Source organism: Myotis daubentonii, chromosome 1 (assembly GCF_963259705.1).
Source record: "Myotis daubentonii chromosome 1, mMyoDau2.1, whole genome shotgun sequence".
In the NCBI taxonomy this organism is placed as follows: Eukaryota; Metazoa; Chordata; class Mammalia; order Chiroptera; family Vespertilionidae; genus Myotis; species Myotis daubentonii.
Genome location: NC_081840.1, coordinates 205,746,904 through 205,773,130, shown reverse-complemented (window position 1 = coordinate 205,773,130; position 26,227 = coordinate 205,746,904). Strand labels below are relative to the sequence as shown.

Sequence of the window (26,227 nt, the reverse complement as noted above, 5' to 3'; positions counted from 1 at the left end):
TTGTTTTCATAATGCCTAGTGCCAGTTTAACTGAACATACTTGATGAAAAGTTGATTTGTATAAACTACCTGGTAATGAATCATAAAAGAGGTATTGTTAAGGGAATTCAATGGTGTTCAGGATATACCACTGAGCTTCTGAGGACTTATAAAAATAGCTGCCACTCACAAAGCACTAGGGTCTATCTCCATTAAACTCATCTGGGGTAAGTACAATCTACTGTTAATTGAACAGAGGGTATTTTAATGTTGGCTACCTGAGGATGCCATTGCTCCAGTCGAGAATGATTTTAGTTTTTACATTTACATTAAACTGACTAGAAATTCGAGATAAAGGTTGGATCAATTGACTTTGGTTCTCATGGGAATTATTAAAAAACAACAAAGGTCTGGTAAGTTGATTCAGAAGTTTTTCAGCTGTCTTTTTTTTTTTCTTCTCCATAGCTGTTATTTGTGAAGTCCTTTTGTCTTACAGAACAAAGGAACATTTATTAATGAAGGATATTGGAGAATGTTATGACCATTTTAATGATCAAAACTTCCCAGCTATTTTCAACTCTTCTTCTTCTGTAGTTATGGAGGCTGGTCACTAAGCTCTTTCACAAAAATGTCCCTGGGCTACACTGGCAGAATTCTCTCTTGCATTAGCCAGAGTAAGTTCTCATTGAATATCTTTTGTATTCTTTTGGAATTCTTTTGTATTATTTTGTGAAATAATGTTATGGATGCTACTGGGCATGCTAAAAAACACACACATCACTTATGCACTGCACCACTGGGTGGGTTTGCTCAACTTGGAAAATAGTGACGCTTTCAAATCACTTTTAAGTAGTAGAGAAACATTTTATTTAATATTTTAACTGAATGTGATAATTCTGAGGTAATGATAGAGGTAATGATAGCTGTAATGGTGAAAAGCAACTTCTCTATACCCAAAGGACACATAGTCTGAATTTCCTGGGCCCAAGAAGTTTTGTGATTAGGGTGGGGAAAATAAATGATAAATTAAACTAATTTGGTAGCAAAATTGTTCCTTTCTATATCAAGTTATTGACATTTCTTTTCATCTTGCTCTCTTGTTATTTTATTCAATTTAAAGTACAATTCCATTTGGCAGGGGCCACTGCCATTTTTTAATTTGTTTTGAATTGTAACAAGGGCTTATGGTTGAAATGGAAAATAAATGTTCCTTTTTTTCTTTTTCTTTCTTTCTATTTTTTTAATTACCTACAGAGAACAGATCCCAGATCCTTTGTTACCAGAGAGCAGAGAAGAAGAGGGTTAGGAGTGGACTAAAGGGGTAAAGGGTGTTAATTGTATGTTGATCGATAGTAACCAACCTTTAGGGGGAGTTCACTTTGTAGTGTATACAGAGGCCAAATTATAATGTCATACTCATGAAGTATTTATAATTTAAAAAAAGAAAAGAAAAGGAGTTCCATTTCTTTTTAACCTCAAAATTTTCAGGATCCTTCCTGCACTACCATCTTCATACTAAATCTGTATTTGAAATACTTATTCATGTGATTAACCTATATAATAAAAGGGTAATATGCAAATCGACTGAATGGCAGAACGACGGATTGGTATGAAACACACTGAGCAGGCAGGCAGGCAGGCAGGTGAGCGATTAGGGGCGATCAGGCAGGCAGGTGAGCAGTTAGGGGCAATCAGGCAGGCAGACAGGCAAGCAGTTAGGGGCAATCAGGCAGGCAGAGTGATTAGGGGCCAGCAGTTAGGAGTGAGCAGTCAGGCGAGCAATTAGGAGCGGTCTTGGATTGTGAGAGGGATGTCCAACTGCCAGTTTAGGCCCAATCCCAGGGATATCCCCTGAGGGGTCTGGGATTGCAAGAATGTACAGGCCGGGCAAATTTTGTGCACCAGGCCTCTAGTACTTTTATATTGACCATGCATATTCTTTTTCAGATCACACTCTTAGATCTATCAAAAAAAAACAAAAACCCATAGCTTTAAATCACTCATGTTTATTGTGTTGGGGGTGAAAACAGTTTTGAGAGAAATAACAAGTAAAACTAAATTTGTGTTGTGTTTGAAGCTGTTCTTTATAGTTTGCCTCCTTCAGCATGAAGAAAGTCCACTAAAAGGTATTGTGCCTTATATCAACATAAATCAGAAAAATGATGAGTATGTGACTGTGAATCTTATACCTCCAGGGACAATGAATAGATTTGGATATTGGTTCTGGATTTACTTTTGCCTTTTCTGGTATATATATATATATATATATATATATATATATATATATATATATATACATACTAGGGGCCCGGTGCACGAAATTCGTGCACTGGGTGTGTGTGGGGGGGGAGTGTCCCTCAGCCCAGCCTGCCCCCTCTCACATACTGGGAGCCCTCAGGCGTTGACCCCCATCATCCTCCAATCGCAGGATCGGCCCCTTGCCCAGGCCTGACGCCTCTGACAGAGGCGTCAGGCCTGGGCAGGGGACCCTCATTTCCCCCCATCACTGGTTCTGCCCCCAGCCCAGGCCTGATGCCTCGGCCAGAGGCATAGACCCCCATCACCCTCTGATCACCTGATCGGCCCCTTCCCCAGGCCTCAAGCCTCTGCCAGAGGTGTCAGGCTTGGACAGGGGACCCCCATCTCCCCCCAATCACTGGCTCTGGCCCCCGCCCAGGCCTGAGGCCTCTGGCCCAGGAATCATGCCTGGGCAGGGGACCCCCATCTCCCTCTGATCGCTTGCTCCACCCCCCGCCCAAGCCTGATGCCTCTGACCCAGGCTTCAGGCCTGGGCAAGGGGACCATCATATCCCCCCAATCCCCGGCTCCGCCCCCCACCCAGGCCTGATGCCTCAGCCAGAGGAGTTGACCCTCATCACCCTCCGATCACCAATCACCGGATCGGCCCCTTGACCAGGCCTGAGGCCTCTGGCAGAGGTGTCAGGCCTGGGCAGGGGACCCCCAGCTCCCCGCGGTTGCAGGCTCCACCCCTGCCCAGGCCTAATGCCTCTGGCCTAGGCATCTGGCCCGGGCAGCGGGGACCTGCAGTGGCAGCGGGGGGCGCCGCGATCGTGGGCTTCGCTTTAGGCCCAGGCAAGGGACCCCTAGCTCCTGGGTTGCCAGCTTCGACCGTGCCCAGCTCCCATCGCTGGCTCACCCCTACTTCCTGCTATCACTGGCCAGGGCGGCAAAGGCGCCTGATTCTCCGATCATGGCTGGGGGGCAGGGCAAAGGCGGCCCCAGGGCTGCCTTTGCCCTGCCCCCCAGTTCTTAGCTCCCCCCTGGGTTTCTGATCACTGTCAGTGGCAGGGGGCTTCTTCCTGCTTTCCCTTTCGCCTCCCTGCATTGTGCCTACATATGCAAATTAGCCGCCATCTTGTTGGCAGTTAACTGCCAATCTTAGTTGGCAGTTAACTGCCAATCATAGTTGGCAGTTAATTTGCATATAGCCCTGATTAACCAATGAAAAGGGTATCGTCGTACGCCAATTACCATTTTTCTCTTTTATTAGTGTAGATAGCAGCCCATAAAATCATCTTTTACATCTTTATTGATTTTTCTTAAGAGAGAGAGAGAGAAATACCAATTTGTTGTTCCACTTATTTATGCACTCATTGGTTGCTTCTTGTATGTGCCCTGACCAGGGATCAAACCCACAACCTTGGCATATCAGAACAATGCCATTCTAACCAACTGAGCTACCAGGCAAAGGCTCCTCCTTTACATTTTAATTGGATATATCCAGAGTCAGGTTAACTTAGCTTCAAATGAATTCTGAGTTAAATCTGACTTCACTGATCCACTTTGTTTTGTCCTTATTGCTCTACATGTGTCAGAATCAATTCCTAAGTAACCACATTCTAATGTTAAAATTGAAATGATAATGTTCTCCTAAAAAGTTTCAGAAAATATCCATTTTCAAATATTCCCCAACATTTCAGAACTGAATGGAACTTAAGTACCACTTTTAATAAATCTTGTTTTGTCCTCAAAATGAAAAAATAAAGTTCAAGAAACAGGAAACAAAAGATTCAAGATCACACCTAGAGGAAAAGTTCGGGGTAGATTCAATTTTCTTACTTCCAATTGATTTTTGTCTACATAGCTTTGAACTATTTAAGACAAAAGAGAGAATACTCATATAACTCCAAATAACATTGTACACCCTAAAAAGATCTTAATGGAATTAATAATTTCCTTTAAAAGATGGTGCTGGTAGCATTTCTACAGAGAAACAACAACACACAGCTGTTATATTACTTGAAAAAGAAAGATGAGTTAATATATTAAATTGATTGTTTCTGACTACTTGATTAATTGACACGGTCTTACTTAGCAGCATTTAATCTAAGATTATCAAATTACTGTGACAGAGACAGAAGGGAGGTTAGAGACTAAATTAAAACTCCAGTTGATATAGTATTTGATTTATGGAGTATTTGTATTTGCTGTAGTTCAAAGGAATAAATAGATGCTATCACTAAATACTATTGTACTAGATAAATAAACTATGATTATTGATCACATTATTATGCAGAAACTAGACTTCTATCAGTGTTTTGATACTGGTATTAAGTAGTTAATAAATAAAAAGTAAAAATTTATTTAATTGCAAATAACACTTTACAGCTACTTTTAAAAACTGTAACTACAGTGCAGAAAAACAATTATGGGAAGTAGCTGTAAGAAAGGAAAGTGAACAAGGCCTAGAATTTTTAATTTCCTGTATTATTTCTCCTGCAAAGTTTATCACTTTATGCTTTAATAAAGCCATATTTTTTTCAGGCTAACTTGACCATGTTTTTCATCCTGTGTTGTGCTTTTTATTAATACCCACCTGAGCATATGATCATTGACTTGAGAGAGAGAAAGGGAAACACTGATGTGAGGGAAACATCGATCGGTTATCTCCTGCACATACCCTGACCCGGAGGACTCTCCAACCAACTGAGCCACCCACCTGGGGCCATCCTCTGTTTTTAATGTATTATCATTCTCTTTTTGGTATAAAATAATAAACCTTTTCTAAGTTTTTCTTTTTTAAAAAAAGGAAACATGTTTTCCAAATGATAGGCTAGAATGCTATCTAAACTTAACTTAGGTGGAAATATGTGACTTAAAAATTTTTTTGGCCTATTTTGATATTATTACTCCCAGATATAAAGAATGAAAGAGGCACATACACAAGGGAAATGGTGAAAGTCAGGGGGGAAATGTCATCATAAAAAGCACAAAGCTGCCCTAGTCGGTTTGGCTCAGTGGATAGAGCATCAGCCTCCAGACTGAAGGGTCCTGGGTGTGATTCCAGTCAAGGGCACATGCCTGGGTTGCAGTCTTGATCCTTGTAGGAGCCGTGCAGGAGGCAGCCAATCAATGATTCTCTCTCATCACTGATGTTTCTATCTCTCTCTCCCTCTCCCTTCCTCTCTGAAATAAAAATATTGATTTCAGAAAGGAAGACCCATCTCAGACTTCATAGGATACTAGAAATACAGTAGAGATACAACCCAACCAAGAAAATGATGAACAAAGAGAAAGGATTTGTCTGGTGTCACAATACAAATTTCACAAAAAAGCAAGAAATAAAATTTAAGCCTTATATTTCCAAAGTTCATGTGCTCCTTCAACTAACTATTCCAGATTGACATTTTTTTTTCTTAATAACAATAAAGACATAAATGATTAGCTGCTTCATAAAAAAAATTTGATTTGGTGATTTTTATCTTTAAAATTTTATTTAAATTTCTATTTTTCTTTTTTTATCGGTTGTAATGCATGATGGCAGTTTCTATTTTGTCACTATAGTTCTATGAAACATGTTTCTATCTCACCCCCCAAAAATGTAGCCACAAATTAAACAGACAATTTTCCCTGTATAAAGTGACATACTGCCTTCTGTGTTTCCAAAGCACTCTGCAAAACTCGCATTGGAAAGGACACACGTTTAAATCTGACGCTGCTGTCCTTTACCAGAAGCAGGGTGGCTCCCAGCGCCACACAGAACAGGATGGGCCCAGCCAGGTCGGTTTCATTCATAATGCTGCCATCTGCTGGCTTCAGTGGGTTTAACACTGTCAAGGTTTTTTGCCATATGTGATCAAAATTAATTCCAAGTTCTGCAAAAAAAAAAAAAGGCGGGGGGAGGTAATATAAATATATAAAAGTATTTATATTAGAAATATAAACCTAGGAATATAGAACATCAAATATAAACATCAAATATTAGAAAAATAAACATCAGTAATATTCTTTTATTAAAGTTACTATGTTTGATTCACTTGCTTAGAATTTTAATCTGATTGTTGTAACTTCGTAATCTAAAACTCCAAGTAAAAATTTAAAGCATAAATAAATAAAATTATATTTTTATTTTCAAGCAATGAGCTAAGAGAAATATTGTAGACAATTTTCTTCCATAAGAAAAAGTATCCCTGACTTATGTAGCAATACAAGCTTAAAATCTAGATGAAAATTGAGAAATGAACATTCTACAGTAAAAACTAAAATGTAACGGTAGACCCAGAGTCCCATCCTATTGCCCATTTAGACATATCCTCTCCTTACAATTTCCATTGCTAACACTTTGGAAATATCAAACGTAGTATAATTTTTCCCCAGAAGAACTATCTAAACTAGAGATATTTGTCCCAGGTCTGGGACTTCCTCTGAGAGGAGAATGCTGCCTGCCTGAAATGTCACAGAGAAGAAAGGGGTAGCCTTTTTGGCAAGTAAATGGAATCATGATGTGCACGCATATTTTTACACGCTAAATGCTCTGTGAAGTTGAGTCTGTGTAGAGATTAAATTCTTTTTTAAAATGTGTTTTTATTGACTTCAGAGAGGAAGGGAGAAGGAGGAGAGAGAGATAGAAACATCAGTGATGAGAGAGAATCATTGATCGGCTGCCTCCTGCACACCCCCTACTGGGGATGGAGCTCGCAACCTGGGCATGTGCCCTTGACGGGAATCGAATCTGGGACTCTTCTGTCTGCAGGCCGACGTTCTAGCCACTGAGCCAAACCAGCTAGGGCGAGATTAAACTCTTGAGACAAGTTAACTGTTCCCTTTTATGAGTGGTGGAATAAAATATCCTGCCATTTGCAATAACATGGATAGAACCTGACGGCATTATGTGAGGCGAAACAAGTCAAGAAAGACAAATACTGCATGATATCAATTATATGTTGAATCTAAAATTTATTTTAAAAAATAGTCAAACTTATAGAAACAGAGTAGAAAAGTGGTTGCCAGAGGCTGTGGGACAGGTAGGAAGTGGTTGGTATAAGGGTACAACCCATCCCACAAAAATAAACAACCAACCACAGAATCCATACTTTTTATCAAGTCAATGGCATTCAATATGATAATGGTTGTATTTTTTTTAATTGAGCCCAAGTCTCCCATGTGAAGGATCATCTCCCTAAATCATTTGCATGTGGCATTCAACTTCCCTTCCTAGAATTTAGTAACTCTCTTTGACCAAAGACACAGAGTACAGAGTATACATAGTTCAACTTTTGCAGTGGCTCATACCACCTGAACACCTTGCAAAGCTGACATTTCTATACAGAGAAGGTCAGGTGGGCTTTAATAATGGCCATGACCCAAAGGGGCCTTGCTTTAACAGGGACCTCGACATTTTTCAGACAGTCAGGCAGCAGTTGGTATGAACTAGGATGGAAAGCATATCTCTCACTCATTTCACATTCAGATTGATGACTACTATCCCGAGCTTGAAAATAAAAAAAATCTGGTTGGTTAAATTAACTGTGGGCAAATAATCTACATTATAACATTCATGTTGCATTCTTTTTATTTTCATAGTGGATTTATTATTTCTTAATGAACATACAATCTGGAGAATATAAGCAGTTTTCCAAGCTTAAAATGAGGTTAGAATAGTGGTTTTCAACCAGTGTGCCGCAATAATTTTTAAAATATGCAATACCTGATTATTTTGTCAGAGCACTGACCTCTTTTCCCTTAAATTGTCAAATAAAAAATTTCAAAAAGCCAACACAACAATAGTTGTCTGGTGTGAATGAATTAAAATCATGCCTATTTTTTGTCTTATCTGCAGAATATTATATTAATTATATTATATTATATTATATTATATTATATTATATTATATTATATTATATTATATTATATATAGTTTCAGTGTGCCACAGAATTTTAGTAATTAATGTGCCATAAGATAAAAAAGAAAAGGTTGAAAATGCTGGGTCAGAATGTCTAATGTAATTTTTAAAAGAGAATACTTTAAAAAATTGAGAAATACAGTAGGTGAATTAATTTCACCTAAAATTTATGTTGCTTTCAAACTTCATTTTCAATTTAGACATTTATGCTAACAATGTTTTCAGTGTTTGCCACAATAAAGTGGCCTTTAATTAAAAACATCTTTTTTTCTGAAAATGCATAATAATTATTCCCAAAGAAAATCAAAGCCTTATGAGACATAATTACTGATTTCAATCATTTATTTAATGGAATAATTAACTTCTATATATGTTTCAACATTGAGTCATAAAACAGTAAATGAACCTAAGACAAACTAAGTATTTTCATAAGAAAAAAGATTTTATGTATTTTCTATCAAATACATGCCATAATACAGGATGTGACAAAAGTAGATTTACAGTTGTGAGTACATGAAACATGAAACATAAAACATGTCTCATGTTATTGTTATTTATTAATTATTGTATTATTTTCCATACAAACTGTAAATCTACTTTTGCCCCACCTTATCTTTTGTTTTCAAATGTATTACCAAGTATGCAAATGAGATTATAAGTATTATTAATTGTAGATAATCTAATATTACACCTTATACAAAATAAGGTAGAAAAATTGCTGTGAAATTTTAATGCAAAATTATTGTTTTACTGTCATCTAGTGGTAGTAAAGTATAAGATATATAAGTGCTATAAAAATGAACTAATATATTTATTTTTTATGCAAATTGTGTCATTGGCCTTTGAAACACAAACATTAGGCTATTTTACAAATACCAAATGTCACAGTAATTTTTCTGGTCTGATAGACTTAAATTGACTATTAGCCTTCAAGGTGTATTTGTTAACATATTGATTGTATATTACCAAATAGCCAAAGTTGTCATTCTTACACAAAACCAAACAAGCCTTTTAGACAACAAAGCATTTAAGGCATAAACAAGCACAGTTTCAAATAACATGTTTTTGTGCAGGGGATGTTTTATTATAGATTCATAATTTTATAGGTTGTCTTACTGTACACTCTAAAAAAGCTGGCGAATGTCATTCATCGCCTTATCACAGAAATTGTGCCTAAGGCCTTTTCACATCTTTTATAGATGAAGCTTGAGACTTTCACAAAGTCACTCAACATGAAGAACATATTAGAGCAATGCTTAGAAATTCCCTAGATTCAAAATGCAAAATTATAATAAGTGCTCTTTCTTATAATATACTATACATTTGATGGGGATAATCACAGAGAAAAAATAATCAAGAAATTTTCTCCGATCTGTGTAAAGTGGGAAGGGAAGCGGTTTCATTAAGTGGGGTGGGGAGGGTGGTTACTCTGATATAACCACTTTTCGAAATGATGTCTTCACTGTTGTGTAGACATTGTCAGGGAGTTCAAATTTAAGAAACAGTGAAGGCACCTGAGGTAACTGCAGCAATAGCACATACCTCCTTCCGATTCCCCCCACACAAACATGCAGCAGACTTCCACTGGGTTAAGTGTCTTGAAGAGGCAGATTTGTTTACACGTGGAACAGTCACACACAAAACACTGTATGCATCATGCTGACAGCACACGTTACGTGCTCATTATTGCTATTATTCTCGAGCTGTACACACATTAACAGCACTTCCTTAACTTATCTTCTAGCAAAGGAGGCTCTTCATCAAAACTGTCAACGTAAGGAGACTGTGAATAATAATCCGGGTTGGATGCTGGCTGAAAATATTGTCCAGTGTAACCTGATGACATGAGCATCTCCGGTGGGACAAAGGCAGGCTGAGGCTGCTCACTGGCTTGCTGTCTAGAGAAAGGAAAACACTGGTATTTATGCATCTAAGAAAGGGATATCATGACAAATCAAGGAAATGAAGGAAACTACAATTTCTCTTTCATGAATTACCCCAGGTTTTATGAATATTTAAGCATGAAAGAAATAACTTGCTTAGAGCTGAACTTTAATCAAAAAAGGTGAAGTCCCTGGTCATAAAAAGACTTCCAGAAGACTGACCCATACCAACTAATATTGATTGATTATGGACAACAAGCTGTCACTTTTTCTCACATTTTCCCATGTAATTAGACTTAGTAAGGTAAAATCTGTCATTTTAGTCCCATTTTGCAGAAAGAGAAATAGAGGTTCCTGGAGACTGAATGACTTGCCCAGAATCACAGAACGCAGCAGGTGTCCGTCTCTGAACTGACGCTGGCTGAGCACTCTGCCTCTTTCACTGATACTCATGGCAATCACCAAACATGAACGTCTTTATAAATGTGTGGAAGCAGCAAGTGTAAATCACAATTTTAACAGTATAGCCAATTCATAGGAAAAAATAAATGTATAAACTGACTGCTGTCCATAAAGAAATAGACTTTCTAGCTCTGGCCATTCCCAGACAATTATTGCCAATCAAATGATCTGTGAGCACCTAACTAAAAGTATTCAGTAGCGTCCCTCTTTGAAGTATGCAATTTAGTTTGTCCAAAGATGTTTCTTGTCAAACATGACACTTCCTTGACCATGCTTTTGCTTGTTTGTTTTTTTTATTTCATCATTTGTGTCAGGAAGCTGGAAAACAACAATCTTAGTAAATAATTTCTTGTGAAAGCTAGAAAAAGGAAGAAAGAGTGTGTGACATTATTTGGTGATTTTTAATTGTGTTTTTTTTTTTTGAAGGAAGGGTAAGAAATATAAATTGTCCTTATTAACATGTGTTAAGTTTATCTGATCATAATATCATAGGCTAAACTAAGCTAAAAATACAGCCCAGGATTCTAAACTTTGTAGCTCTCTGGGATCTCTTTATGTTAAAATACTTACAAAATGGCTTTTTATACTTTCCTTCCAACATTCATCTTAATATGAAGTCTAAGAATAACATATTCATCCTCCCTTATATGAGTAAGCCTGAAAGAGAAGATAACCTCTTTTGAAAAATAAAGCTATAAAATAGAAAAATATATACATTTAATCATTCACTAACTCACCACAAGCTCATTAAGGGCAGAGACCTGGTATAATACTTCTTGAATCACCCACAGCAGCAATTTTCAACTGGCTGCTGTGCTGCAAGAATTTTTAAAAAATGCAATACCTGACTGTGTAGTCAGGGGCACTAACCTTTTTTCCCCTTATATTGTCAAATTTAAAAAATGACAACAGCCAACACAATAGCCATCTGGTGTGAATGAGTCAAAATTATACCTTTTTTTCCCCTCAGATCGGCAAAACATATATGTTTGTGTGCTGCAGAATTTTAGCAATTAGCTTATGTGTGACAGAGACAAAAAGGGTTGAAAATTGCTGTTCCAAACCATATGCTGATTACTGTTATTGTTCCTGTAATCATGTGGCATATTTCTAATCTTTCTTTAAAAAGAAAAGAAAATACTTTTATTGATTTCAGAGAGGAAGGAAGAGAGAGACAGAGAGAGAGAGAGAGAGAGAGAGAGAGAGAGAGAGAGAGAGAGAGATATCAAGGATGAGAATCATTGAATTGAATCATTGACTGGCTGCCCCCTGCATGCCTCCTCCATGTGCCCTGACTGGGAACCGAATCATGACCTCCTGGCTCATAGGTCAATGCTCAATCACTGAGCCATGCTGACTAGGCTCTAATCTTTCTTTTTAAACAAAGTAGGTCCACTATCAAAAGTGCTGGTAGAAATGGATTATATATAAGAAACTGAATGGCTTTTGGTTGATAAAGCTTTCCCTAGATATGTATTTTTTTTTTTAATGTAACCAGTTCTAGAAGAATAAAAGGGGCAAATAGAGATGATTGAATGGACTAGTGTCTAAAGACTATTTCATTGACATATTGTCCTGGCCTCACCAAAACTCATGCCCAGGTGCTAATAACCAGGCTTAAGGAAACATAACTTCCACAGTTACTCCAGACAAAGCAATCTCTGTGAATGAGGGGATTCAGTATCTGACACACCCCCACCCCTGCCAAGAGCAAAACACATTTTTATAGGAAAAAAAAAATTGTCCAGTACCAGCCAGGTCCTCTCCTTTTCTTCTTCCTCTCTCTATTCCTCTCTGCTACTTCATCCAACAAAACTGGAGCTTAGCCTCTATTGGCCTTGTTATAATGGAGGGTTAATATTAAAATCCCTCCACCATTATTTAGAAAATAAAATTTTTAAATTTTTCCTATAAAAGGAACCTCAAAATTCTTTATCTTTAAAAATTACCATGATCATTTTCTAAATTAAGGTTTCTCTTTTTATCTTATAACTTTGACTATAGCAATTAATACCATATCTCCGTGAAGAAAACCTAAGCAATACCAAAATAATCCCATTATTAATCCACATTCCAACCCAGAAAAACCCTGCGAATACCCAATTCTCTTGTTTTAGGCCTTTCACTGACAAATGACTCTGAACCATAATTTTAACCATACATCTTGAATCAACACTTAATCCCATGTCTTCTAGTGTTATCCTTTTTTACTAGGTGGTTCCAATTTTGAATGACTATGCCAATGACATTCTCTTATATTTTCAGTGATGTCTTTCAAGCCTACAGTATCCTTCTATAAAAAAAAATCAGGACGAATGGACTGGATGCTGCTAATTGCTCTGTGAAGTCTATGAATTAGTAGCCTATTAAAGGCAATTGCATGAGTCAGATTGATATACCCACCACTTCAAGCAACTGTGAAGTGATTGCAAAATTCTCCTTTAGAACTGGCAACATTCTTGGTCAGATTTCCTTTCTTCTGCTTCCTGACTCTTTGGAGTTACATTTCTGCCTGTAATGAGAGTCCAAGGGTAGATTTGTCCTGAGCCAAGTAGAGCAGTTAGCCAATTCAGCCACTGAAGTCAGACTGCTGGGTTCAAATCCCAATTTTATAATCTACTGGAGGTTGGGACGAAACCGGCTCTCCGACATTCCCCGAGAGGTCCCAGATTGCAAGAGGGCTCAGGCCAGGCCGAGGGAGCCCACTGGTGCACAATTGGGGCTAGGGAGGGACGTGAGAGGTTGGCCAGCTGGGAGGGACTGTGGGAGGGCTCCAGGATGTGTCCAGCACATCTCGCTCAATCCCAATTGGCCAAACCCCAGTAGCAAGCTAACCTATTGGTTGGAGCGTCTGCCCCCTGGTGGTCAGTGCACGTCATAGTGATTGGTCGACTGGTCGACTGGTCAACTGTCTGACCCCTGGTGGTCAGGACATCATAGCAGCCTTAACATATCATTAGCATATTATGCTTTGATTGGTTGAACAGCCGACCAGAAGACCGGACACTTAGCATGTTAGGCTTTTATTATATAGGATGCAAATTACCTCACATTCTGTGCCTCAGTCTCTCATCTGTAAAATGAGGATAAGATAACTCAAAGTTGTGGTGAATTAAATTAGCAAAAATAAGTAAAGCACTTAGAATAGTGTTGGGCACACAAAACGTGATCAATAAGCATTAGCTAAGTATTTGTCTGCTCTTTTTTTCCTGATACTTACACTAAAGAATTCTAAACATCTTTCACACACCCTGGCAGCGCATCTGTATCTGTAATAGTTACCTTTCCAGTTAGTCACTTTCTCAAAGAAAACAATGCGATTAGGAGGCTAAGAGTTTGAATCTCTTCTGTGATGATCACCTTTAGCTTTTTCCCGTTGGTTTCCCTGGAATATCTAAAGTGACTTGGACAACATCCCAGCCATCCCGTGTTTTCCTTCCAGAAGAACCTCCACTCTACTCATGTCAGGATTTCTGTGTCTGAGTCATAAAGCACTGACCACACACCTGATCTACATAAAAACCCTGGGTACGCCCACCAATTCGTCAATATTCCCCCTTTCATTCCCCATACCATAATGTTCCGATGGACCTCCAGAGGCCCGTCTTCACGTACGTAATGCTATGTTAAGATGAGGCAGTCTCTTGCTGGGGGAAGTTTTTGACCTCTTTCTGAATCAACAAGACTTAACATTCATCATCCGATGCAAGTATAGAAGGTCATCGTTCGAAGACTCCGTTATGATTTCTGTGGTTGCAGACTTGTTTATTGCACTCAGTTCCCTGCGCCCCATCATGAAATCACTAACTACATATTTTATTGGAGGCTTTGTTTTCTAAAACTATAGGTCTGGACTTCCATCATGAAGCTTTTCACTGAGCTGCTTTCCTTTGTCAGTCCGTTCCTGGGGAGATACAGGTGGTGCGCTCACTCCCAGTGTCATATGGAGAGTCACAGGTAAGTCAGATGGTAAAAAATGTACCATCAAATAAGTCCCATTCATTGTAAGTCTATCTCCACACTTAGAATAACATTCAGTGTATGTGTATTTCACCTGAGGTGACAAAGTTTTCAGAATTTGCAATACCACCAACAGCATAAGACAACAATTTGACATATCTACACTGTTGGCTAAAAGAATGCAGTCAGAACCTCCAGAAACATTTTATCTATGTATGTCTCCCATTGAGCCAGGCAAATCAGGCATTCTGAGTGTCCTTGGTAAGAACATATCATATAGGATCACTTCGAGGGTAGAATGGCTTAGGAAAGTGTAGCTAGGGTAGTTAGCCTATGTAACATTCCCAAATCCTGGCTAGTCCAGCGAGCGCACAGTAGCCATGTGCCACTGACATGCCATTAGCTATGTTTAAACACCAGAGAATGATCAGACCTGGGGGTTCCAATGAAATGATGACTCAGTACTGGTCTGTTAATGTCCTACCAAATATACTGTCCACATTCAAAGGGAGTTTTCCAGTTGTCACCTTTCTGCAGAAATATCTATTTCTTTCTCTTAATAATTTGAACAGTTTTCCCATTTCAAAAACTGGATACATAGAGTGGGAAAATATAGCCTAGCAGTGATTGGAAATGATGCCTACCCAAAGGACTGGACAGAAATTTTAAAATGAGAACGCTCCTTCTTGTTCATTCTGAAATAAGAGAAGTTGTTTTGAAATACAAATAACTTCATTGTTTTAGTAAGTACACTCAACCAGCTTTCCAATTAACATGCCATTGAGCTGAACAAGCCTTTTAAAGGAAGCTCCCATTACTGGGGAGGAGGGATATGGGAGAGGACAGAGACAGAGTGATAGATTAATTGAGTATAACATTGTAACTACCCTCTGGATTCCTATATCTTTTGCCAGGATAATCAACATATTATTTTGACTTGGGGAGTATTTTAATTGAACTATTCACTGAATGAATAAAAGGTCAAATCTCTGGAGTTTGTTTGATGTGCACTAGTAATTCGCTGGCCCGTGTCCATGTTTTATGTACTCATAAAACTACCACAGCTAGAATGGCCTCTTCTAATTCCTGAGGCATGCAGTGTGGGTTAGAATTTAAATGTTACCACCTCCAAATAAGGACTTGGGTTTAAATGCTAATAAGCAGGCAAGGCCATCAACCTGGTATAATATAATCAAGAGTTTTCCTCATTTGGTTATATTAACTTCCATCTCTTGGTCATCTTGATTTCTGGGCAACATTGATATGTAAAATCAAATGGAGAAAGAAACTGGGCTGGGTGGGGTGTGGGAGAAAGCTGTGACCATGAGTCCCTGCTTAAAGGGGAAAGCTTTATCGCCCTCTTATTAGACATTGCAGGATAGTTTAGCCTGAAAATATAGATTGTAGGTGCTCCCCAGCTGCTTAGCCCAGTTGGAGCAGAGAAGGGAGAAAAGAAACAGAAATTCAAGGTGACTGGTTCCTTTCAATAAAACAACAGGACAAAGCTGAAAATTTTTCGATATCTCTCTGTGTGGATTATATATTTTGAGTTACTATCCTGTAATACCTCAATGCTCAAACTGCTCTGCCTGAAACACCTTTTTATTTTTATTTTTCTTGACCTTCCAAGGAATAAATCCAAGGAACAATATGAAGTTATTTTTCTGTTGTTGGATTCTACGGTGATTGGGCCAATCCGACATGGCCTTGTCCTTTTCACTCATTTTTTTAACCCTCATTGGTTTTTAGAGAGAGGAAGGGAGGGATGGAGGAGGGGAAATAAAGAGAGAGAGAGTCAGAGAGAGAGAGGAGAGAGAGAGAGAGAGAGAAATATTGATGTGAGAGAGAAACATTGATCAGTTTCTGGTGCACACCCCGACCAAGAATAGAACCTGCAACCTTTTAGTATACAGGAGATGCTCCAACCAACTAAGTCACCTGACCAGGGCTTCACCCATCTATATACATAAAAGCCTAAGCGACTGAACGACTGGTAGACGGGTCTCTATGACACGCACTGACCACCAGGGGGCAGATGCTTAATGCAGGAGCTGCCCCCTGGTGGTCAGTGCACTCCCACAGCAGGAGTGCTGCTCAGCTGACAGGCCCAGATGCAAGCCTCTCCTGATCAGGACTGAATGGGCAGAAGCCCACAGCAGGCGCAGCAGGGCCGGGCAGGGATGAGCCGGAGCGGCAGGCAGGAGTGGCAGGTGGTATTGGACTGCCAGTTTCGGCCCAATTCCCACAGGCCATGCCGAGGGACCCCACCGGTGCATGAATCCGTGCACCAGGCCTCTAAACATTGCATAAGTAAATAAGATTTTTAAAAATATATATTTTATTGATTTTTTACAGAGAGGAAGGGAGAAGGACAGAGAGTTAGAAACATCGATGAGAGAGAAACATCAATCAGCTGCCTCCTGCACATCTCCCACTGGGGATGTGCCCGCATCCAAGACACATACCCCTGACCGGAATCGAACCTGGGACCCCTCAGTCCGCAGACTGATGCTCTATCCACTGAGCCAAACCAGTCAGGGCAGTAAATAACATTTTTATAGTGGTTTTACTTAAATGTCTACTTTCCTACACATTATCACAAATATTCTTCATGATAATTCCATGAAGTGGGTATTATTAATGTCCTCATTTCTCAGTTAAGACACCAGTCAGGGAAGTCAAGTCTTTCCCAAGGTCACAAAGAACAAATGCAAGAGCCAGAACTTGAAGCAAATTCTTCTCACTCTAAATCCTCATTTTGGGCACTGGTAAAGGATAAATACTAAATTTTTAATCATTTTTATTTATTTCAACTCAAGTTGAACTGTCAACTCAAATTACTAACACATTCTGAAGTATGTTTATCTTGGTTCCGTTTAGGAATTTTCACACTGTGTTATAACAGCATATTACAACAGCACCTCCACAACTTCAATTCTTAAATGTTGTGAGGTAAGAGATTATGAATTTCTCTTTTATCTTTGAGTTTATAGTGCCCCCCTTTTTTTTTATTCCTGACACACAGCAGGCACCTAATAAATATTAATTAAATTGAATAAAATATGTTTTTTAAGCAGTGTTACAGAAAATACAGTCCCTAGATTCAGGCTCCTTATTAAGTTCTATTTTGAAAAGAGAGTCAAGCCATTCAGCTATAAATGGGTCTGAGGCGATCATGGGGATTCTTGGAGAACTGAATTCATTTCTCTGCCCTTTCCTCACTTTCTTCTTGGGCATTTTACAAAGACATGCTTTTGCTTCCTCCAAGGAAACCTCCCTACCTGCCATAATATTATTACTTCTAAAATGAGAACATATTTTTTCAAAATAAGGTACTTACTCTCCGGATCCATAAAGATTTCCATAGGCATTGGAGTCATTACAACTCTGCTCCTGATTCTCAATGGTATAATTAGATTGGTAAAAATCAGAGTCAAATTGTCCCAAGTTTGACATCCTGAAAAATAAGAATATTTTTTACTGCCAAGTTTACAAGTCAATAAAACATCTTTTGGGATATTATAAAGACTGACATGTGATGACAAATGGGTTCTTACCAGAGAACACTATATTCTTTGCATGGGGTAGATTGAGTATTGGGGGAAGGATATGGAAATGTGTTCTAAAAAGTCATTTCCAAAACATGTATCTCTAATGAGCTTTTCTGAAGTTTTCATTCACCAGGACTATGACTTTGCCTAAATTGACGTTAATTGATCTGAAGAAGCTAACATTTTGCCCCAAATACCTTCTTCTCAGCAGTTTAAGAGAAAAAGCCTAAGACTTGGTACACATCTAAAGGTTTTCTTTTAAACAATGTCAGTTCCTTATTTCAATTATTACTTACAAGTAATAATTTACATTTAAAAGTTTTACATTTAGGCATATATATGTTATTGTTGCAAAGTCGAAAAGCAAATGGCTGATAATAATAATAATACCATTTCATTTTTATTTTTTCCTGTGCTAACAGCCTCTCCGCTCCCTTCTGGCTGAGTCAGAGGGGAAAGGCTCAATTCTGCTAAGAAAACAGTCTGTCTTCCTATAAACTCTCTACATAGTTTCTACTCACTTTGGAGAGTGAAGGGAGTATATGATTGATTTAGACCTAACAAATAGGCATATCAGTGGGAAGAAGAAAGATTGGAGAGGAGGAAAAGGTAGAGGAAGAAAGCAAGAGCAAAGTAATAGTGGCTCCTTAGATGAAAGTTAGAGAATGGAGTAGAGAATCTTTTCAGTTGGACAGATGTGGTTATTCAATTCAATATTTTAATCTTTGCTTTTCTTTGAAAAACTTTTATTTCAAAATAGTAAATTTTAAAATCACTAGGAGTAATCTATATAGTTATAGTAATTTGTGGAATAATACTTGCAATACATTTCAAATGCATCTCATAAACAGCCTTAGCTTTAAGAGCCTCATTAATCAGAAATACTCAAGCACAATTGTCAAATATATAAAATTTTCTCACTTCAGTACAAGTACTGAAAGCTCTGTAAAATTAGGTGCAGTGATTCATATACCTGATTTAATAAATCAAGATTTTTTCATTAATATTGAGCATAAAAGTAGCTATAAATTATGTAAGCTAAAATCAGGACTCAGAGGATGTTAAATATTTTAACAACTTATAATTTAAAGAATTTAAAATTTAATAGCATAACTTTCTCAGTCCATTAAAATGCTATTATAAAGCATAGAGAGTAATTTCACTGGAGAATACACGTAAGTTTTCATAACATGCAAAGCTTTATGTAATATGACTATTGGCAATAAAGTCCTTACATAATCCAGCTTTATATTTTGTTTAAATGCCAAGGTTTTTTAGAAGGATCAGATACATACCTTTATATTATTTTATGTCGAAAAATCCTCCAACAAATGTTGCTCTGCTAGAGAAATTTATAACAGACCAGTTTGTGAAAAGATGACCTGCTGGCTATATATATGTTTCTAAATTTGACTCTGACACTGAACAGATGCTTGCCAAAAGCCAAACACAGTATCTTATTACACTTGTTAAAGTTTACAAACACAGTGAAAGGCGAAGAAACACAATTTGATGAAGTGAAATGGTAGATTCCATTTCCTTGTGGGCACATCCACAAAGAAATGGAACTCTGACTTAAGATCACTTATTTGAGGCAAACAATGGAAGGTAAGAGGAAAACCCTTGAGCTTTACTGCCTATAAGAATAAACCTAGACAAGATTTCCTAATAATATGCAGTACAAATCAATATACGGGTAAAAAAAGTGAAGGAATTGAGAAGTACAAATTGTTTGTTACAGAATAGCCATTGGGATGTAGAGTGTAGCATAGGGAATATAATCAATAATATTCTAATAATTAAGTAAGGTGTCTGATGGGTGTGAGATTTATCAGGATGACCACTTAGTAAGTTATGTAATATCTAATCACTGGGGTGTACATCTGAAACTAATATAATTATATATGTCAACTGTAATTGAAAATTAAAAAAATGATAAAATATATATACACTAGAGGCCCAGTGCATGAAAATTTGTGCACTGGAGGGGGGGCGGTCCCTCAGCCCACCTGTGCCCTCTGGCAGCCTGGGAGCCCTTGGGGGATGTCCACCTGCCTGCTTAGGCCTGCTCCCTGTGGGAATGGGCCTAAGCTGGCAGTCAGACATTCCTCTGGCAGCCGAGGAGCCCTCAGGGGATATCTGACTGAGGGCTTAGGCCCAGTGGGAGCGGGCCTAAGCCACAGTCAGACAGCCTTAGCACTGCCATGGAGGCAGGAGAGGCTCCCGCCACTGTGGCTGTGCTTGCAGCCATCAGCCAGCTTGTGGCTGGCTGATCCCCTGGGGGATCGGGCCCAAGCTGGCAGTCAGACATTCCTCTGGCAGCCTGGAAGCCCTCGGGGGACGTCCACTTGCCAGCAGGGACCAGGCCTAAGCTGCAGTCGGACATCCTTATTGCTGCTGAGGAGGCAGGAGAGGCTCCCGACACCACCGCTGTGCTGGCAGCCATCAGCTTGGCCTGTGGCTGAGCAGAGCTCCCCCTGTGGGAGCGCACTGACCACCAGGGGGCAGCTCCTGCATTGAGCATCTTCCCCCTGGTGGTCAGTGTGTGTCATAGTGACCAGTCATTCCCAGTGGTTCTGTTATTAGGGTCAATTTGCATATTACCCTTTTATTATATAGGATAGAGGCCTGGTGCACAGATGGGGGCCGGCTGGTTTGCCCTGAAGGGTGTCCTGGATCAGGGTAGGGTTCCTGCTGGGGTGCCTGGCCAGCCTGGGTGAAGGGCTGATGGCTGTTTGCAGGCTGGTCAAGCCCCCCCAGTGGGGACCCTCACCCCATGGGGGTTTGGCCAGCCTGGGTGAGGGGCTGATGGCTGTTTTCAGACTGACCAAGACCCCGGCGACTGAAGCTCCCAGCCTTTCCTTTTTTTTTTTATTGCTCCAGCTCCGTGGCCATGGTGGCTGGACGCAGGTTTCTGGGGTTTATTTGCCTTCTATAATTGAAACTTTGTTGGCTTGAGAGGAGGCAGCAGCTGGCCGGGAAGCTTGGCTTCCTCCATCATTGGGGCAACGAAGCCTCCTGCTTGCTCCAGCTCTGTGGCTGCCAGCCGCCATTTTGGTTGGGTTAATTTGCATATACTCGCTCTGATTGGCTGGTGGGCTTGGCTTAAGGTATAGCAAAGGTACAGTCAAGTTGCGTGTTTCTTTTATTAATGTAGATAATCTTAACATGATGAACTTAGCAACTATCTAAAAATATATATTGTCAATTTTATCCAAATCTGAACTATTCAATTTATATAAACAACATTTAGGAAAGCTAAATACAGTGGGGATAAGGAAAATAATCTCCATTTGTAATTTCTTAGATCTCTTTGGTGACCTGTAAAGTAATGAAGAGATTGTGAGCTGATCAACAGCTACATCTGAAGCAATTTGCCCTTTGTCTGACAATACATACATATATGTATTAAAGGATGAATGGCTAGATGGATGAATGAATTAACACTATTTTTAATTTTGCATACTCAGGACCCCATATTTCTTTTGGCATGTATCAATCTAAGAGTCATATAAGATTATTACTTTCATTACTGCAATCTTTTGATATGAAACTAGAGGCTCAGAGTGGCTAAGTGACTTGTGCAGTCACACATCTAGTACGTGACAGAACCCAGTTTGGAATAATAATTATCTCATTCAGCTCAGTTTCCTTTCATTATGCAGACTGTTTCTTCCAAAAGACTACCTATGGCTGTCCAAAACACTGGTGTTAAGAATGCACCTGTTTGGCCCTAGCTGGTTTTGCTCAGTGGATAGAGCATCAGCCTGCGGACTGAAAGATCCCAGGTTCAATTCTGGGCAAGGGCACATGCTCAGGTTGCGGGCTTGATCCCCAGTGTGGGGCATGCAGGAGGCAGCCGATCAATGATTCTCTTTCATCTTTGATGTTTCCATCTCCCTCTCCCTCTCCCTTCCTCTTTGAAATCAATAAAAAATATACTTTAAAAAGAGAATATACCTGTTTGGAAACACAAATAATATTTATTCACAAACTCCAAAACATATTTTCAGCTGAACAAAGCTGCCAATGAACCAAGAGAAAAATGTCATCATTTTCTACCTCTGCCAACAGAGAAACGGCTTTTTACCAGTGTTTAGATAGTAATTCTTTATTTTGGCAATCTAATGTAAATTGCAATCTAATGCAATTTAATGTACATTGATTCTTAAATTTCTACTTATATTAAGACAGAAAAAATGCAATACATTCTGTGTTCCAATAATTTAAAAAAATACATTTTTGCCTGTATTCTCTACATAATCCTTTGTTAATACTACATAAGATTTGTTCCCAATCATCTGACCTTTAAAGACTACGCTGCTTCTATTTCACGAACCTGAAACTGCAGCCGTGAATGTTACACAGTCACATGAAAAATGGGCATAAAATTCTGTTTTAAGGCATGAATTTTAAAGAGCTTACTGTGTTCTATGGCAAGAAAAAAAATAAAATTACAGGGTTTCCATCATTAATGCTATCATAATTATCTTTGACTTCTAATTTGCTAGCTTTCACTTTTGTCTTAGAAAAAAATGGAATATAACAAATTATGATTTCAAGTTTTTAGCTTGGTCATTACTGAATGTTAGTAAAAACACAATGTTCCTTAAAGTTATGAAAGTCTATATGAGTAGTTGAGTTGTACATTGTTAGTAACCATATTGTTATAATAATCATTTTTAAATGTAATAAATTCAATTTATAAACATTTAGCAGACTCATATCACTAATTTCTATAGAAAATCTTTCCAAGAAGTTATATAAATTCCTCCACAATTTATCTAACCACATGTATCTTTAGTTCCCTCATTTATAAACAAGAATAAACTTTATATCCTAGGGACTAGTTATTTTACCTTTATCTCATCAACTGAATTTTATTTTTCCACGTTTCATTATATATCCAAATTATTGACCAATACATATCTTATGCCTGTGTATATATGTGTATAAAACATGAGAATTAGACAGGGTTTTGCAACAGGAGCAATTAACCTAGTGGGGGCAAGTAGTAAATGCTCAAAACAGTGTTATCTATTTTGATTATGCTTCTAGGTGAAAACAAAGTTGTATTATTAACAAGTGTGAGTCCTTATTCACCCATTATTTACACGTAAATATTTTTTAGTGAACTCTACTTTGTTACTACATAAATCTATATGAAAAATCATCTTACCAAAAGAAGCGGGGGGGAGGATTTTTTGCAAATGCTGTGTCCTGTAAACAGATTGTGATGAGACATACTTCTTCAGCATTCATCTCTTACTTTTTAATAAAAAAATAATAATAGGCTAAGCATGGACTTTATTGCCAAGATACTACTTATTATTTTGACCAAACTCCCAGAGATACCAGTTAATACAGATGAAATTATATATTGGCTTTATTACTTTTAGCAACGAAGGGTGAAATTCTTCCCAATGCTCTGCCATAATTATACCTTTGCAATTATGCCATTATTAAGTTTTTTCCCAAGGCATGCCAAGTTTAACTTGAATATTTTATCATATTCAGTGCATGAAAGTAGTTACAGCAGTTTGGAAAAGAATGACCAGTTGTCAATACAGAAATTCTATTTAATAAGACAGTATTCCCACCTTCTTTTGGCACTATAATCTCACTAACTACTTAAAGCTTTGAGTTTTAACTTAATGGGACATTTACTCAAACATTGGCTTGATACGGAGGAGCCCTTTTTAAGGGTAACTCTCTACTCTGTAGTATTTACATTTTCATTTACAAGCATGAGCTAGGGAAAGTAGTGGACAGAGTAACATAATAATTTTTTAAAATATATTTTTATTGATCTCAGAGAGAGAGAGAGAGAGAGAGAGAGAGAGAGAGAGAGAGAGAGACATTAATGATGAGAGAGAATCATTGATTAGCTGCCTCCTGAACTGCTCCTACTGGGGATCAGGCATGTGCCCTGACCAGGAATTGAATTGTGACCTCCTGGTTCATAGGTCGACACAAACACTGAGCCACACCAGCTGGGCAATTTCATTTTCTTTTTAAAACAAATTATTGGGTATCGAGTTTAAAATGGCACTAGGCTAGAAATTTGCCTGACAATTACTAGAAAAACACGTATGGGGATTTATAAGATAAATCAATCCACAATCTGAAAAACTAATTCTTGGAATTAACCTACTGCCAGAATCTGGGCAAATTTCTATGATAAAACTAATGAGTCTATAGTGAGAAAATGATTTTTGACCATCATATTCTTTCCTTTATGCAGAATAGCTCGCTTATATGAAAAGAAGTAGTGAGGTTTAAGACCTCTGGAGAGTTAAGTTTTACACTAAATAGAAGAGAGAACAGCTGTCCCTCTACTGTAAGGATGCTGCTCTTATAAGTATCAGTGGAATAACCCTGCCACCTGCTCCTGTGTTCTCACATATTTAGAGAAAGTCAATCCTAATGGAAAGGAGGATGGTGAAAGAAGGTATGGGGAAGGGGCTGGCTGAAGGTTCTTGCTAATGATGCTCTGTGCATCCTGAGAACTGTCGCTCCCCCCAACGCTGCCCTTCCTAGAGTCAGAGACAAGAGGCACCCAGTGACAGCGTATATTGAGGAAATAGAGCTCTTCATGCACCACACAACCACTCACTGACCTGGTGGGAAAGATGTGCAGCATGACACAGTGGAGCATGGAAACTAATAGAACCACTATTAGCACTTACTCTTATGTAATAAGAACAAAAACATTTACACATTTATCCTGTACTCTCCCTGTTGGTGAGGCTTTATCTGCGGTGTTTGTGAGGTCCTCCAGGCAGAGTGGGGGCCCACAACTTGGAGAGGTTGAGTGGTGCCCATTTTCATCCCTTCCCTTTTGTGTGTGTCTTTTTAAAAATATATTCTTCTTGATTTCAGAGAGGAAGGGAGGAGATAGAAACATCCGTGATGAGAGAGAATCATTGACCAGCTGCCTCCTGCACGCCCCCTACCGGAGGTCAAGCCCGCAACCCAGGCATGTGCCCTTGAACCAGAATGGAACCTGGGACCTTTCCGTCCACAGAGCTCCATCCACTGAGCCAAACCAACTAGGGCACCCCTTCCCTTTTGTAGGACCACAAGGTATCCTGAGTGCCCTTTAAATGGAGTTATTGGATCTCCTTAACCTAAATTTCCCTCACAACATGCACACATACCTTCGAAGTCAAATTCAGAGTCAGAAGACAGTGAAACGAGAAGACAATGGATTAGAAAAAAACACATGAGCAGGAAGTTGGCATTAAGAGGGTAGAGTTTGCCCTGGCCGGTGTGGCTCATGGTTGAGCGGGGACCCGCGAACCAGGCGGTCACTGGGGTGATTCGGGGTCACGGCACATGCTTGGGCCGTGGGCTCCATCCCCAGGGGGAGCCATGCAGGAAGCAACCCACTGATGTTTCTCTCTCTCCAGTGTTTCTATCTATCCTTCTCCCTCCCGCTCTCTCTAAAACACCAGTAATCATTAAAAAGTATTTTTAAAAGTCAGCTTTCGGAAGTTCATTCTCTAAGAAAGGTGCCAGTAGCGATTACTAGTGAGCCGAGTCCTGTCCAGTCACGACTTGGAGCAGTTCCAGGAACCGACGAGAAACAACACAACGGGCCAACACAACACAACACAACGGGCCGACGGGACGTCCCGTAGCTTCTGTCTCCGCCCTGGGCACCGAACCCCAGGTCTCGCAGAAAATCCCACGGGCGCTGGTGGGAGACAGACGCTGGAGTCGGCAGGCGGGCCTCATTCCCTCTTACACTTCCCCTCCGCCTCCCGTAGCCCAGCTCTGCCCTCTGCCAGACAAACTTGTGTTGAAGTGGGAACTGACAGACGATGGAACATCAGGGCACGCAGAGGGTAACTTTCCCCACCTTCACTTCCGGCCCAAACCTTCCTAGGACACATTGCAGTCATTTTACCGCCGGTTTCCTTTCAGAAGCGCTAAGATATTAGCGATGTCACTGACAACATAGACTTCCATATTTTAAAAACAATTACAATATTATTTTGCTACGGGGTAGAAAGCTAAATCCGAACGCTACGCTGAGAACATAGTGAGAAGTAATCTGGAGAGCTTCCCCTCACCGGACGTCCTGGCGCCCCGGCGCCCTTGCGCAAGGCACGCTAGCGTCGTGACGTCTCCCGACGTGCGGACGTCGGCGCGCGGCGCTCAGTCTACGGAGTTCCGGCGGATACACCAGTTGGGCGGTGCTGCCCAGGCACCTGGTCCCCTAGGTTTCCGAAAGGCTGGTTGG

General features: G+C 39.4%; 1 protein-coding gene across 12 annotated transcripts in view; it reads right to left on the bottom strand.

The window, feature by feature from the left end:
* Positions 1–26,190, bottom strand: part of YIPF7 (Yip1 domain family member 7) — a 29,310-nt gene extending 3,120 nt beyond the window's left edge. Inside the window, exons 1-6 of one of the 12 annotated variants that reach the window (XM_059672168.1) lie at positions 25,844–25,944; positions 23,159–23,199; positions 19,275–19,321; positions 17,769–17,885; positions 9,863–10,021; positions 5,869–6,097 (exon numbers count right to left, since the gene is read on the bottom strand). In XM_059672168.1, the coding sequence (XP_059528151.1) occupies positions 5,869–6,097; positions 9,863–10,021; positions 17,769–17,884 (504 nt within the window). In that variant the 5' untranslated portion in view covers position 17,885; positions 19,275–19,321; positions 23,159–23,199; positions 25,844–25,944. Of the gene's footprint in view, positions 1–5,868; positions 6,098–9,665; positions 10,022–17,768; positions 17,886–19,274; positions 19,322–21,702; positions 21,857–23,158; positions 23,200–25,139; positions 25,609–25,729; positions 25,981–26,057 lie in introns of those variants that run through there. The other 11 variants (XM_059672178.1, XM_059672151.1, XR_009449573.1 and 8 more) reach the window with 11 other exon arrangements.
* Between the last annotated feature and the right edge of the window lie 37 nt (positions 26,191–26,227).